Source organism: Rana temporaria, chromosome 1 (assembly GCF_905171775.1).
Source record: "Rana temporaria chromosome 1, aRanTem1.1, whole genome shotgun sequence".
NCBI classification, from domain to species: domain Eukaryota; kingdom Metazoa; phylum Chordata; class Amphibia; order Anura; family Ranidae; genus Rana; species Rana temporaria.
This window is the reverse complement of record NC_053489.1, coordinates 107,020,771-107,036,930: the sequence shown is the minus strand read 5'-3', so window position 1 is coordinate 107,036,930 and position 16,160 is coordinate 107,020,771. Positions and strand designations below refer to the sequence as shown.

At 44.6% G+C, this 16,160-nt stretch overlaps 1 protein-coding gene across 2 annotated transcripts in view; it reads right to left on the bottom strand.

Annotated features, from left to right (window-relative positions):
- Positions 1 to 11,506, bottom strand: part of ZFYVE16 (zinc finger FYVE-type containing 16) — a 74,752-nt gene extending 63,246 nt beyond the window's left edge. Inside the window, exons 1-2 of one of the 2 annotated variants that reach the window (XM_040341591.1) lie at positions 11,408 to 11,506; positions 1,260 to 1,361 (exon numbers count right to left, since the gene is read on the bottom strand). In XM_040341591.1, the coding sequence (XP_040197525.1) occupies positions 1,260 to 1,329 (70 nt within the window). In that variant the 5' untranslated portion in view covers positions 1,330 to 1,361; positions 11,408 to 11,506. The remainder of the gene's footprint in view (positions 1 to 1,259; positions 1,362 to 11,407) is intronic. The other variant, XM_040341593.1, reaches the window with a different exon arrangement.
- Positions 11,507 to 16,160: the final 4,654 nt, after the last annotated feature.

Genomic DNA, 16,160 nt, shown 5'->3' with positions numbered 1-16,160 from the left:
AGATGATGTTACGCCAAGTAAATAGATACCAAACATGTCAAGCTTTAAAATTGTGCAGCAACAGCGACAAACAATGTAAATTTAACTATCCATAGGCGACTTACCACTTTAGATTTACACAGGTGGTCTGGTGCTAGAATTACTGCCCATGATCTGATGTTTGTGGTGATACTTCACGTGTGGGACGCTGTTTGCATGCGTGCAGGATCGACGTGTGAAATTTGAAAACTGAAATGTATTTTCCATTTATTTTTTGACTGTCACTTTCATAAATTTTTTGAATCACCTTTTATTACTGTCACAATGAATGTAAACCTCTCTTGTGACAGCAATAAGCATGCGACAGGTACTCTTGAGACCCCAGATCCCTCCACTGCCCTTAAAAGCATTTGATCACATTAAGATTGGATGCAAGCATCAGATCGAGGCAAGTATTCATCTCTGGGGGGGGGGGGTGATTATTTAGGTCAACTTAAAGTGAAAGTAAACCCACTCTAATTCTTTCTAAACTACGGCGATAGTGCTGATGTATAAGGATATAGATGTCTCCTGCATGTATCCTTACCTGTCAAATATCTCCCCTTTGTCTGAAGAACTGAAAAACTGCAGATTCTGTGGGTGGATCTGTTGTCTGGAGCTCTGTGGGTGAAGTTGTGATGTCAGTAGACTCCCTGCTCACCTCTACACTCTCCTTGTCAACATGCATTTTTCCTATGTATTCCTTATTCTAAATTCTGCTATGATCACTAACATCCTGTCAAAATCCAGAAAAGTAACCACATGACTTCAGAAAAGGAGTGGGAACCCCCTTCTGTTAAAAAAAAAAAAGAAAAGGAGTGGGGGTGGGAATTAAAAAATAATGCCCGTCTCCAGGCTAGTGCATGAGATATGCAAATAACCTGTCACTCACAGCAAGGGGGCGGAACGGACTAAGGTTTTTCTCTGCAAGTCCGTTTTATCTCACTGAACAATAAAAGAGGATTGCTCAGATCTGGATTAACTCTGAGTGGCAAGACTGGGCACAGATGATAGGAAATCTTATACTGTACATTGTGAAAAAAAAAAAAAGAGAAGATCGAAACAGGACACGTGCTCTTTCTCCAAAATCCTTTAAATCTTCACACCTCTGTGAGGAGCTTTGGCTGCTGTTGCTTCCGGATGTGACTGAAAGTATCCCCAGGAAGGGAACACAAAATACAAAAGGTTTGTGTATAACCCCCACTTAACCTCACAACTATTTTATGCATTACTTTACCCACCTGTATTCTGTTCAAAATCATCCAGCAGTTTATCCAGATCTATAACTGCAGCTTGAAAGTAATTATCCATCTTCTAAAAGATACTTGTTTTATTCTCTGATCCTGAAACACAAGAAAACATAAGATGACACATACACTAGAAAAAAAAATGCAACAACGATAAACCAAACATTACATGTGGAAGTATGGGGTGTGAATTGTGAAGGTGGTTGCTCAGCGTGATGGTAAATTAGACACTAACCTCTGATAAATCTGTGCCAACAAAAAGGTATTGATCTTTTCAATGTGGCACATACACTGCTGATGGAGGTAGACAAGACAGCCATGATTAATCATAAATTAAAAGGGTTTTCTTCTTTTTTTTTTCTCAAAAAAGGATGTTTATTGAAAAGTATGACAGACATACAGAGTACAGACAATATATCCATTACATGACATATCCACTTTTTGTACATCCAAATAAGTCAGCTAAATGATATAATAACACACAAAAACAAAAAGAAAACAAAAAAAACAAAAGAACGAGACCACACAACATTTCTGGTATGCTGCCTCCTCCTCCCACTAAACCATCACAGTTTGCATTTTTATGACTTGCGAAAATCAATGTGCACTCACACTCTGGGATCCACTCCATTGTGCCCTTAGGAACTATCTCCTAACCCCCACCTCCTCCCTTTTTCATAGCGTGCCCCTGAATCAGTCTTAAGTTCTCACCACCAGTCTTTTATATGAGCAGCCGGTCTAGCACCAGTTCAAGTGGGGCTAATCCAGGTGTATTTAACCACGGGGCCCATAGCAACTCAAACCTACCCCCCCGTTTCCTGTGCTGATAGATGTATTTCTCAGCTCGAAGAGTGAATCCCATCTGGGCTATCCACTCCCCTAGCCTTGGGGGTTCTGTGTCCTTCCAGTGTCTAAGGATGAGTTTACGGGCCTGGAAAAGGGCCCTACCAACAGCCTTTTTAGGGTTATCCTCCAGTGGAAGGTCTTCTACAAGCCCCAAGATACATACCTTGGGGTTTTGTGGTATCTGAGTCATAAATACGTCATTCAGTGTTTTGAGAACCCCCGTCCAATATAGATGTAGCTTGGGACACCGCCACATCAAATGGATGAGGTCTCCATGGTCCCTGGCACATCTAGGACAGCTGTCATCTTCGACCAGACCCATTCTGTGGAGTCTGGCCGGGGTAAAATGTACTCGTAAAACAATGTATAGTTGTGACAGACGGTGTGCTACATTGAGCGAAGCCCCCTGTATGGCCAGTAGCGTCTCCTCCCACTGTTCTTCCTCAAATTCACCCACATCCCTTTCCCAGGAGTCCACCACCCTAGAAGGAAGGGCCGGCAAGAATGCCGTCAGTAACATGGCATACGAGCTTGAGATAAAGCCTCTGAAGCTGGTTATCCCAGTCATGAAGTGAAAGATCGGGGCAGGAGACAACGTCCAAGGGTTGTCTCCAGCCTGGGCTCTGATGGCATGCCTCAGCTGCAGGTAGTGGAAATACATTGTCTGAGGGAGGTCATATCTCTCCCGGAGCTCCGCAAACGAAAGCAGACGGCCCCCGGAGAAGATATGCACCAAGTGTGTAACCCCATATCTCCTCCAACGCTCCCCGCACGACAGAGTCATCAACTCCTCGTAGTATCGGTTGTTCCAGATTGGGCTGTGACCCGTGAACCCCTCTATGTTCTGCAGCTGGCGGGCTTTATTCCAGATTTTCTTCATTAATGCATATGTGGGGAAAAGTTTATTGGACTTAGCACATTGCAGCGATTCAAGACCTGTCACTATGTTGTCCACGTCGGTCATGCGGTTTACTATGTCGACCACCGGGTCCCCCCGTCCCTTACTCATAGCTCGGGAGGGTTTTCTTCTTTAACTGTAAATTGATAATAAACAAGCATGGCAAATTCTGTAGCGGAGGTTCACCCTAAAAACAAGTATATACCATTCCATCCAGCATACTGCTGACATGTACAGTATGCTGTTTTTTTGTTTTGTTTTTTTCGCTGTACATACTGATGTATAGATCTCCCCCCCCCCCCCCCCTCCCGGCTTCCAGGTAGTGGATCCCGCGGGAGTGGGCGTTCCTATTCAGAGACTAAGTGATTGACGTGATGACAAAAGCTTCCCTCCAGCACATAAACTGCGAGTCGAGTCAATACGGAGTTATACGGCGCCTGCGCACCGACGCTCGGCTTCTTTCGGAAACTGGTGACGTGCATTATGCGCCGGAGGGAAGCTTTTGTCATCACGTCAATCACTTAGTCTCTGAAAAGGGACACCCACTCCCGTGGGATTCACTACCCGGAAGCCGGGGGGGGGGGAATATCTATACAGCGGGGGGAAAAAAACAGCATACTGTACATGTCAGCAGTATGCTGGATGGAATGGTATATACATGTTTTTAGGGTGAACCTCCGCTTTAAATAAAAATAAAGATGTGTGTGTTTTTTTTTTTTTTTGCAAATGTTTTGCCTTCCAAATGAATGTTTTTTTTTGTTTTAGTTTTTTACACAAGATGAGGGTTTACATAAACTTTAAACCCATTTTACGACAGTGTGCACATCTAGGGGAAATCGGGCAACGGCTGTAACACACAGAGAGTGCGGGGGATCGGGCAGCGGCTAAAAATTACAGGGAATGCGGGGGATCGGGCAGCGGCTGCAACACACAGGGAGTGCGGGGGATCGGGCAGCGGCTGCAATACACAGGGAGTGCGGGGGATCGGGCAGCGGCTGCAATACACAGGGAGTGCGGGGGATCGGGCAGCGGCTGCAATACACAGGGAGTGCGGGGGATCGGGCAGCGGCTGCAATACACAGGGAGTGTGGGGGAAATCGGGCAGCGGCTGTAACACACAGGGAGTGCGGGAGATCAGGCAGCGGCTGCAACATACAGGGAGTGCGGGGGAAATCGGGCAGCGGCTGCAACACACAGGGAGTGCGGGGGAAATCGGGCAGCGGCTGCAACACACAGGGAGTGCGGGGGAAATCGGGCAGCGGCTGCAACACACAGGGAGTGCGGGGGAAATCGGGCAGCGGCTGCAACACACAGGGAGTGCGGGGGAAATCGGGCAGCGGCTGCAACACACAGGGAGTGCGGGGGATCGGGCAGCGGCTGCAACATACAGGGAATGCAGGGGATCGGGCAGCGGCTGCAATACACAGGGAGTGTGGGGAAAATCGGGCAGCAGCTGCAACATACAGGGAGTGCGGGGGATCGGGCAGCGGCTGCAACATACAGGGAATGCGGGGGATCGGGCAGCGGCTGCAATACACAGGGAGTGTGGGGAAAATCGGGCAGCGGCTGCAATACACAGGGAGTGTGGGGGAAAATCGGGTAGCATCTGCAACATTGCAAACATGTTACATGTTCCACCCTAAAAATGTTCCCAAAGATAAACTTTACCATTATACAGAAGAAAGAAGTTATGCAGGATTTTTTAGCAAGTAAAAAGGTTATTGATTAGCGCTGCAATTTTCTTATCTCATTTAGATCATTTTGAGTTAAGTTTGTTTCCGTTTAAGTAAAAAGTTTAAGCAGCAATTTTTTTATCTTTTTTTAAAGTTAAAGTGACGTGAATGGGAACTCGGAACGGATATACAGTAAGTGTTATCCAACTTGGCAGAAAAAGTGAAAAACACACTTTAAAAAGAAGAGAATTGTATTGTAGGGAGCTGCGAGAATGCCATCAACCCATGGAACATAGGAAAAGAAAGACCCTTCAAAAATGCGGGACTATTATAGGCAATATGGACAAGTGACCACAAAAGCACAATTATAAAAATATAAATTTTATTGACAATGTGATAAAATCATTCAATAGAAAATTTGGGGGAATAGAGCTTAAATAGCATATAGATTATCCAAATGGACGAAGTATGATACATAAGAGTGAGACATCTGACACTAAGAAAGGTGGGCTGTATCTTGCCACATGTTGGTATAATGCAATCTAATTTTTAGTGTTACACAGCTAGAATATTCCTGAGATACATGCAGGTACTCTGAAGGGCATTGAACTGTGTGCCAGAGCGGCCTGTACTACACATTTATAATGAATGAAATCTGACGATCACAGGATGACCACACAAAGCAAAGAAGGATCAATGATCATCTGCTGACTGCAGGAATACCGACACGTTTAGTGATGTCCCTAATCAATGGTGACAAGGAAATATGGCCCAAGGAACCTTTAACCCTTCGATCATTTCTCCAGCAGAACCAGTGTGTGTGAGAAGTGCAGGAGTACACGAACCTACAGAAACCAACCGATTGTTAGTTTCATGTGGTCTGATCAGTACAGGTTTCTGTTGGTTACGACGCAAAGCACCGATTCTGTGGAATAAGCCTTAATAATAATCCTGGACCATCCACCTACGTAGAACAGAAAACTTGCATTATATTGTCAAAAGTATTGGGACACCTGCCTTTACATGAACTTTAAGAACATCCCAATCTTGGTCTGTAGGGTATAACAATAAATTGGCCCACCCTTTGCAGCTATAGCTCTTCTGGGAAGGCTGTCCACAAGGTTTAGGAGTGCGTCTATTGGAATGTTTGACCATTCTTCCAAAAGCGCATTTGTGAGGTCAGGTACTGATGTAGACGAGAAGGCCTGGCTCGTAGTCTCCGCTCTAATTCATCCCAAAGTCGTTCTATCAGGTTGAGGTCAGGACCCTGTGCAGGCCAGTCAAGTACCTCCACCCCAAACTCACTCATCCATGTCTTTGGATGGGCCAACTAAATATTGAATATGGACCAAGACTGGGATGCCAATAAAGTTCATGTGTGTGTAAAGACAGGTGTTCCAATACTTAATAATATAGTGCATGTCTGGGAACGGTCGGTTTCTTAGCTTCCCTTTTTTTTTTAAATGGTGTCTGGTGTAGTTTTATTGACCTGTTCAGGTGCAATTCAGGTACGAATTCTTACAGTGTATAACACTTGAATTTGCACCTGAACTGGACTGAAAAATGTACAAGACTCTTTGAAAATGGACTGCAGCTGGCCAGACATATGTGAACCAGCTTCATAGAAAACCGGTTCGGTTCACATCACGTGAATCGGAAGCGGTTCGAAATTTACCCAAATCACATTTATGTGAACCAAGCCTTAAGGGTAACTCCCGCTCTGTGTGATCTATGTACGTTGCCACAATTGTTGCAGTTTTCCATCGTTTGTTATTCTGAAGGAATGGCTGTTTGTTTGTCTGTGTCCATGTGCTCAGTGAGGCTCCTTTCACATATGGGAGACTACAAAGTCATTCAACTTGCATTGCAACTTTACAGTGTGACTGATGCAACTTTCATCTGACTTTACGTTCTCTGGACCAAATTTTGAACTCAAGTAATGCAGGAACGTCTGTAGTGCAAGTGAGGATGTCTCCCATAGAAATACTGTATACTGAATTTCACATCAGATCCTAAGTCGCACAAGTGTGAAAGGAGCCTTAAATCTGTATTGGAGCGATTTTATAATTCTCAATCAGCTGTTGCACCTGCAAGGCTCTAGTGAGTAAAGTGTCAGGGTCTGAATCCCTTTAGATGCGATTTCTCTTTGGGAGTATCTCACAGAAAATTAGGCCAGCCAGGAACAAGTAACCCAGCGGCCAAAAGTGCGTCATGATGTCACTTGCAGTTTCGGCATGCCACCGGAAATGCGTCATCAGACACCATTTTGGTACACCTGCAGCGGTGACATGGAAAAAGAGGAGGCCCTGCAGTACTCTCACATGTACCCTGGGCATACCACCCCAGTGGAAGTTGCCCCTGTAAATCAGTAAGGCAGTTGACCACCAAAAACAGAGGGGAACCCTTTGGGTAGAGAAAACCAGCAGTCACGCCACAACCGGTCTGAGTACCTAAAAAAGGGGGTCCGATAACCACAGCTACCAGAACCCTAGGAAAAAACACATTGCAGTGTGTACTCCTGGAAGGTCTGGAGACACAAAACATCTGAAGTTCAGGGAAAGGGGAGGGGCCTGTTAAGCTCCGTCTGATCTGTGTTTCCTGTAGAGGGCGGAGCCAATCACCTTTCCATGTAGCTTTCCTGGAAGATGAGGGGGAATATTTACATTTTTGTTACAGGGGATGCCACAAATCTGATTTGCATCTTAGTGCAGACTCCAGGGAGCCAATCACACAAGCACGAAATTATATATTTTTTTTTTTATGTGCTATTTTTTTCCCCACGAAAGTAAAGTTACCCTTTAACACACAACCGCGCTCAGCATTTATGTGCATTTCGTGTTCATTTTATGCTTAAAAGCTCCTTTCTTGAACACACTGGCGATAAATATTTTTCTTCAGCCTTTAAATGCTCCTCTTGCAATATACCTGTAAAAACTGTTGTGTGCATAGACACGTAGGATAATATAATATAATATATAGGTGTGAACAGACGGGAAAAAAAAACCCACCAAATCCCAAATCACCAGAACAGAGATATCTTCCAATAAGTGTATTGTAATTGTAATTGTACCGTCTTCCCTGATGCTGTAAAGCTCTACACAAAATGTTGGCGCTATATAAATCCTGTATAATAATAAAAATAATAATTTAGGGTTGTCCCGATACCGATCCTAGTATCGGTATCGATACCGAGCATATGTGCGAGTATCTGTACTCGGGCAAATGCTCCCGATGCTTCACCCGATACCTGGACAGTCAGCGGTGGTCGGTGCGTGGGGGAGTTACAAGCTTCTCCCCCCATGGCTTTCAGCTGCTTTGGTGAAATCTATACAGTGGTATTCGGTGCTTATACCTACTGGTATCGGGACCGATACCGAGCATTTGTGCGAATACTTGTACTCGCACAAAATGCTCCCGATGCCAGATCCGATACCTGGAACCGGAAGACGGCAGACGGAGAGGGCGGAGCGGAGATTGGTCTGGCGGCAGTGTATCAGAGTGCAGGGTGCCGCTACATATTCCGGTGACCAGAGCCATCACATTCAGTACAGGAAGTGACGTTCCATGTCATCGTTGGGAGGGTAGACATCACAACGGCCATCTTGGTACACCCTGCACTCGGCTGCAGTAAACCAGCAGCAGGCATCTTGTTACACCCAGCCCATATAGTTTGGGCTGGGTGTAACAAGATGTCCACTGCTGGCTTACTGCAGCCAAGTGCAAGGTGTACCAATATGGGCGTCGCAGAACATACTTACTAGAAGTTAAATGACATGAATGATGATATGCCAAATAGCATTGCAAAATCCTTCCTCTCCTCATTCATGTCATTTATTATGTAAGTGCCCATCAGTGCCTGCCCATAAGTGCCTATAAGTGACATCAGTTTCATCTATCAGTGCCGCCTTTCAGTGGCCATAAGTGAAATCAGTGCCCCCTGCCAGTGCCCATTCTTCAAATTGTCACATAACATTAAAAAAAAAAAAAAAAGTATTGGTAATGGCAAGTACTTGAAAAAAAGTATCGGTACTTGTACTCGGTCTTAAAGTGGTATCGGGACTACCATAAAAATAATAATGACACTAGTTCTGGTGACAAGGGATTTCCACTGTTTGTAGGGATTTCCTTTTACTTCCCGTTTTGCCCATGAGACAGGAAGTAAAGGGAAATCTCTGCAATGGGATACAGAAGGCAAACAAAAAAAAAAAGACAGGGGGTTATACCCCCCCCCCCTCCAAGGAAAAAAAAAACAGTTAGTTCTGCTTTAACCACTTGCCCTTTGGAAGATTTACACCCCCCCTTATGACCACGGCGTTACTTTAACCACTTGCCGCACACACATATACGTCAGCAGAATGGCACAAGCAGGCAAATGGGTGTACAGGTACGTCCCTTTAACTTTGCCACCTTGCGGGCGCGCCGACGGTGAACGCGATCTTGAGACCGAGAGCCAGAGCGGGGAGATGCCTATGTAAACAAGGCATTTTCATGTCATGCCTAGTGAACTGACAGGGATCTACTGCTTCCTGTCATCGGGAGCAGTAATCGCTGTTAGAATCACTCTCTAGGACACACTTAACCCCTTGATCGCCCCCTAGTTTAACTCCTTCCCTGTCAGTGTCATTTACACAGTAAATCAGTTCAGTTCATTTTTATAGCACTGATCGCTGTATAAATTACAACAGTCTCCAAAATAGTGTGAAAAGTGTCTGCCATGCCGTAGTCACGATAAAAATCGCAGATCGCCACCATTACTAATAAAAACAATTAATAAAAAAATGCCATAAATCTATCACCTATTTTGTAGACGCTATAAAACTTTTGCGCAAACCAATCAAAACACACTTATTGCGATTTTTTTTAATCAAAAATATGTAGGAGAATACATATCGGCCTAAAATATTTTTTTATATATACTTTTTGGGGATATTTTTTATAGCAAAAAAGTCAAAAATAATGCTTTTTTTTTTCAAAATCGCCACTTGTTTTTTTGTTTATAGCACAAAAAATAAAAACCACAAAAACAAGGTGATGAAATACCCCCCAAAAAAAAGCTCTATTTGTGGGGGGGGGGGGAAAGGACGTCAATTTTGTTTGGGTGCAACGTCGCACGACCACGCAATTGTCAGTTAAAGTGAGCAAAAAGTGCCGTATCGCAAAAAGTGCTCTGGTCAGGAAAGGGGTAAATTCTTCCGGGGCTGAAGTGGTTAACTGTCAACTGCGCAGTCGTACGACGCTGTACCCAAATAAAAATGTTTGTCTTTTTTTCCCTCTACAAATAGACTTTCTTTTAGCAGTATTTGATCACTATGGGGTTTTTTTCCGCTATAAACAAAAACGACAATTTTGAGGGGAAAAAAACAATATTTTTTACTTTCCGCTACAAAACAAATCCAATAATATTTATTTTTTATTTGTTTATCGAATTTCTTCATAAAATGTAGGCCAATATGTATTCTGCTACATATTTTGGGTAAAAAAAATAAAAATAAAATCACAATAAGCGAATATTGATTGGTTTGCGCAAAACGTATAGCATCTACAAACTGTGGGATATTTGTATTTATTTTATTACTAGTAATGGCAGCGAACAGTGCCTTTTAGCGGGACTGCGATATTGTGGTAAACATTCGGACGCGGACACTTTTTGGGAACCAGTGACCCTAACAGAATGATCAGTTCTAAAAAAAAATGTTATATATATATATATATATATATACACACACTGTCACTGTACTAATAACACTGGCTGGGAAGGGGTTAACATCAGAGGCGATCAGAGGGTTAACTGTGTGCCTGTCCAGTGTTTTTCTAAACTGGGGGGGAGGTGCTTTTACTAGTGGAAGAGATGAAATTTGTTTTCTGGATACAGGATCCATACAGAACGGCGATCTGCCTTGTTTACGTAGGCAGAACGCAGTTCTGTGTCTCTGCCTGACGATCGGCGAGTGTCGGCGGACATCGAGACCACGGTACCTGCCGATTGGCTCCCGCTGCATGTAATCACTGTGTGAGCGAGCCGCCGACTGCATGCGTTTGTACCCTCTACATGGAAATGCAGCATCATGTGTGTGTATATGTATACACACACACACACACGTAATCCTGCACACAGCTGCCACCCTGTAGCAGAAAACCTACTACAGGGTGGTCGGTAAGTGGTTAATGTGGATATAAACCCTTCTATGCTGCACAGACCAGGAAGCTGCCATCTTAGTCTCTGTTTGACCCGCAGTTGCCATGGTGCTGCCCATGTGATCAGTGATGACACCAGTCAGTTTAAAGCACAGGCAGCTGTGACAGGTAGAGGAATGTCCCGAGTGTGATTGTTTCAGGAAGCATTCAGACTGATGGGTTAAGTTCCGCATCAATGATAATGGAATCCATCATACATGTCAGTGTGTATTCTCCAGAGTTCCACTTTAATACAGAGTAGAGATGAAGGTAGAGTGTACTATACTAGCATAGTCCTCCTCCCCCTCCTCTGTGTAATCACACATCTGACATGACACAGAAGTGATCAGGTGACTCAGTGTACAGGTACACACATCACGTGACCACAGCACTGGGGCTCCTCACAGATCATGATTTATGATGTTTACTGCGCAGAAGGTCATTGGTCCACGCGCAGAGCCAATAAGCCAGTTCTGTCCTCTGATAGGCTGACCAGTCACTCAGCAGGGTCCCGCTTAGTTCCCATCCACCCCCCCGTGCGCCCCTCTCACCTCCTCCGTTACCCCGGGCTCATCCTCCCCGGCTCTCCGCTTCTCCCCTCTCTCAGCACCCTATCACCTCTGACGTCTCCTCTCTCCTCCCTGTCACGTGCCACAGTGAAAAATCATGTAGAGTCACATGGCGGGGGTGGGCGTTTCTGTTCGTCTCACGTGACCTGGCAAAGTGTCATGTGAGAGGTAGCAAAAGCTGTTGGGCCGCCATGTTTGTTGTGGGAGAGCTGGCAAAGTACGTAATACGCGCTTGCTTGGCTAAAGTTGTATGGATTGGCTGCTGTCAGGAAAGTGTGGAACTGAAAGTATAACTAAAGCATAGCTCCCAACTGTCGCTGATTTCGAGGGTCCCTCATTTTGGTCTGATCTATAGAGTTGTATTTAAAATGCACTTTTTATCTATCAAAAAGTGTTTTCCAGCCCTAAACCTTTCGTCTGAATTCTAAATTGCTTAATTTGTAAATTTCAAAAGCCAATATAAAGGAATAATAGTAGTAACACAAAAAAGCACTTGTGGGTTTAACCACTTAAGCCCCGACAATTGCGCGGTTGTGCGACGTGGCTCCCAAACAAATTTGGTGTCCTTTTTTCCCCACAAATAGATTATTTTGGTAGTATTTGATCACCTCTGCGGTTTTTATTTTTTGCGCTATAAACGAAAGTAGAGCGACAATTTTGAAAAAAATGCAATATTTTTTACTTTTTGCTATAATAAATATCCCCCAAAAATATAGAGTTTAGGCCGATAGGTATTGTTCTACATATTTTTGGTAAAAAAAACGCAATAAGCGTTTATTGATCGGTTTGTGCAAAAGTTATAGCGTCTACAAAATAGGGGATAGTTTTATGGCATTTTTATTAATAATTTTTTTTTTTTACTAGTAATGGCGGTGATCAGCGATTTTTATCGTGACTGCGACATTATGGCAGACACATCTGACACATGTTTGGGACCATTGTAATTTTTACAGCGACCAGTGCTATAAAAATGCACTGATTACTGTAAAAATGACACTGGCAGTAAAGGGGTTAACCACTAGGTGGCGCTGTAGGGGTTAAGTGTGCCCTAGGGTGTGATTCTTACTGTAGGAGCAGTAAACACACCGCTCCTTCACCGTCCAAAAGATGCGGCTAGCAGGACTATTTTTTACCATCTTGCTAGCGCAACGCTCCAGTGTGCAAGCCCTCGGCTTTCACACTGGAGACAATGGAGCAGCTGTTGAGGGCGGATTGCAGGCGCTATTTTTAACGCTATAGCGCCTGCAATACGCCCTCAGTGTGAAAGGGGACTTACAGACCCCTTTTACCTACAGGTAAGCCTAGATTAAGGCTTACCTGTAGGTACAAGTAATATCTCCTAAACCTACACGGTTTAGGAGAATTTTTCAGAAAAGACTGCACCGATGTCTATGGCGCATTCGAGCCTTAGAGAACGCCGCAGGCGCACTAAGCGTGCCGTTAGTGACAGCGATCGTGCCGTCACTGACGGCTCCCGCATGCATGCGCAGGAGTGACGTCATCACGGCTCCGGCCAATCACAGCGCCAGGGCCACGATACCCGGAAGTTACTCCGGGAGTAATGGCGGCGACGGAGGAGGCGAACAAGGGCCGCTGCGGGGGCTTCGATCTCAGGTAAGTACCTCATAATGAGCTAGTATGCGATGCATACTAACTCATTATGAATTTGTCTTGCTTTGTTTCTTTCTTTTTTTTTTAAGGGGCTTTACTTCCTCTTTAAGGACCGAGCCTCTTTCTGGGATTTGGTGTTTATAAGTTAAAAACTGTGTTTTTTTGCAAGAAAATTACTTAGAAAAAAATATATAATGTTTGGGGGTTCTAACACCCTAGAAAATAAAATAGCGGTCGTTGCAATACTTGTTGTCACACTATTTGTGCAGCAGTCTTACAAGCACACTTTTTTATATATGTAGCATTACCCCCGGAGGAGCTGCTGGATTTTTGGGCGGCGTATTACCTCTTGGCTCCTCCGAAATTCCTAGGGGTGAATGATGTGTGGTACATCTAGTAGAAGTAAAGGAATGTCCAGACAGGTGCTCTTTGCTGTGCTCTTTATTACCCAGCCAGTGGTGAGGAAAGTAAAGCTGAAGAAGAATAGGAGAATAGCAGATTCAGGCGTAATGATAGGAAACAGTCCTGCTCCCAAGCGTAACACTTCTTAGAACCACTATTGCAGGAGTGGGATTAGCGTACCCGGACAGGCCTCTCTCACTGACCTGGCAGCCGGAGTATCACTCGGACAATTATAAAAATAAGTCTCTGCCACAGACCCTCCTAGGTGAACTTGAACTTGGGAGAAAGTCTCCCAAGACCCCTCTCAATGAGCCTCAGAAGATACCTCTGCCACAGGTCCCCTCTGGGTTGGATTCTGGAGATATGCCTCCTTGAGTTACGTCTGGATCTCCTTCAGCTTGTTGCCCAGGTACCGACCGACAGGTGATCAATCCCTCTGTGTCTGGCTACTTTGATCCCCGGTGGTTTGTCCAGGCCCTTTTGGACCGCCAGCCTCTCAATGGCGCTCCTCAGACTGACTCCCCACCGAACAGCAGTACAGCTTGGGATCTTCAAAGTTGGGAACCCAGTCAATTTCTGGGTTCAGACGGTTCAGATGCTCTGGGTAAGCATGTACCCGGAGCCAGGAACACCGCATGGCACGCACGTCCCGGCCAGGTAGGCCATAACGCCGTGCGCCGTGATGTGGCCACCCTAAAGGTGGGTGCCACACTGGACGAAGAAGACCCAGAACCAATGGCGTCTGCCCCATAAATACCCCTCCCCAGCATGAACAGCGAGGACAAACCCTCATGAATGGCTGCTGGGAAAGAGCACCCAAACCTCGACTCCACAGCTGCCACCTGCAGCACCGGGGCTGGAAGAACACCCCAGCACCGCAGAATGGACTCACAGCACAGCCAAGCTGAGACAGAGACCGCGTTTTGCTCTAACAATCAGGATCAGAGTTTAACTATACTCTGATCTACTCAGAAATTTAGATAGCACCAGTACTGTATAGTACATAGGCGCTACACACATATATATATATATATATATATTGTGAAAGATAATGTTACGCAGAGTAAATTGATACCCAACATGTCACGCTTCAAATTTGCGCCCGCTCGTGGAATGGCGACAAACTTTTACCCTTTAAAATTCTCCATAGGCGACGTTTAAAGAATTCGACAGGTTGCATCTTTTGAGTTATAGAGAAGGTCTAGGGCTAGAATTATTGCTCTCGCTCTAACGATCGTGGCGATACCTCACATGTGTGGTTTGAACACCGTTTTCATATGTGGGCGCTCCTCAAGTATGTGTTCGCTTCTGCACGTGAGCTCGTCGGGACGGGGGCTTTAAAAAATATTTTTTTTCTTATTTAACTTTTTTTTTTACACTGTTTTAAAAAATATATATATTTAGGTCACTTGTATTCCTATTACAAGGGATGTAAACATCCCTTGTATTAAAAAAAAGAATGACAGGTCCTCTTAAATATGATATCTGGGGTCAAAAAGACCTCAGATCTCATATTTAGACAAAAATGCAATACATTTTTTTTTTTTTTTTATGTCATTAAAAAAAAAAATGTCCCTATAAGAGCACTGGGCGAAAGTCATATGGAGACGGGTGGGGGCCATCTTCCCCTCACTCGTCTTCATAATACCCAGGCTGGGACAGGATCCGATCGCCGCTGCCAACGGAGAGCGGTGGGAGGGGGGCCCTCTCCCGCCGCCGATAAAAGTGATCTCGCTGTGTGATATCCGGCGCAGAGACTACTTTTATCTAAAAGTGGACCGTCCACTCTTGAAGAGGGTACCAGGGTTATGGTAGCTAGCTGCTACCATAACAAAGGTATTCCTCTTCAGAGTAGCGAAGTATAACGACGGCGGGCGGTCCGTAAGTGGTTAACCAATCTTGTTTTTTGTACAATTCTCCTTTAAGGGGGCGTGGCTAAGGGTGTGTCCTACGCCTGCATACTTGCTGATAGGTGTCCCTATTCCCATCTCAAAAAGTTGGGAGGTATGCTAAAGGCAGAACTTTTTTTTTTAGTTTTGCATAAAGTGGAGAGGGATTAGAACCCCTGTCAGGTTTTTATTTCTGTCTGTGGTCCCTTTAGGGAGGTCCATCCTATAAGTCCTGTTTTACATTATCATAAAGTGATAGGACCAGTCCATACCTCATGCAGTCCAGTGCATGGTTTTCAAGTGCGTTCCAGTTCCAGAAAAAGAAGTAGAACCTGCTGCATTTTTCCTGCACTTGACTGTACTGGAATGCTGTAGAACGCATTAAAAACTCACCGGAAAGCACCAAAAATGCATTGGACCACACGTGTCCTTATTTAAGGTTACGAAAGAAAGGGGGAAAAGTGCACTGGACTGCATCAAATCCATCTCCATCCAGGTTAATCTGCTGGTAAATAATGTCAGAAGCCGGAGGGCCTGTCAGGAATAGGCATCTATACATAGCCAGCAGACGTACACTCCTTATTGGAAGTGGGATAAAATGACCAGGCCTATTCTGACACTTTTTGTTTACAAGTAAAAATCTGTTTTCTTATTTCTTACTAAAATATTACTTAAAGCGGATCTCCCACGCCAAAACGTTTTTTTTTAAATGGTATTTTTAAATGTGTAATAGCACTGTTGTGCTAAACTCACGTTTCTGGTGTTCCCCCGCCGCTCCGCTGTAATATTGTCCCCAATAAATAGTTATAATCAGTGTTTTCCTGCTGTTGCCA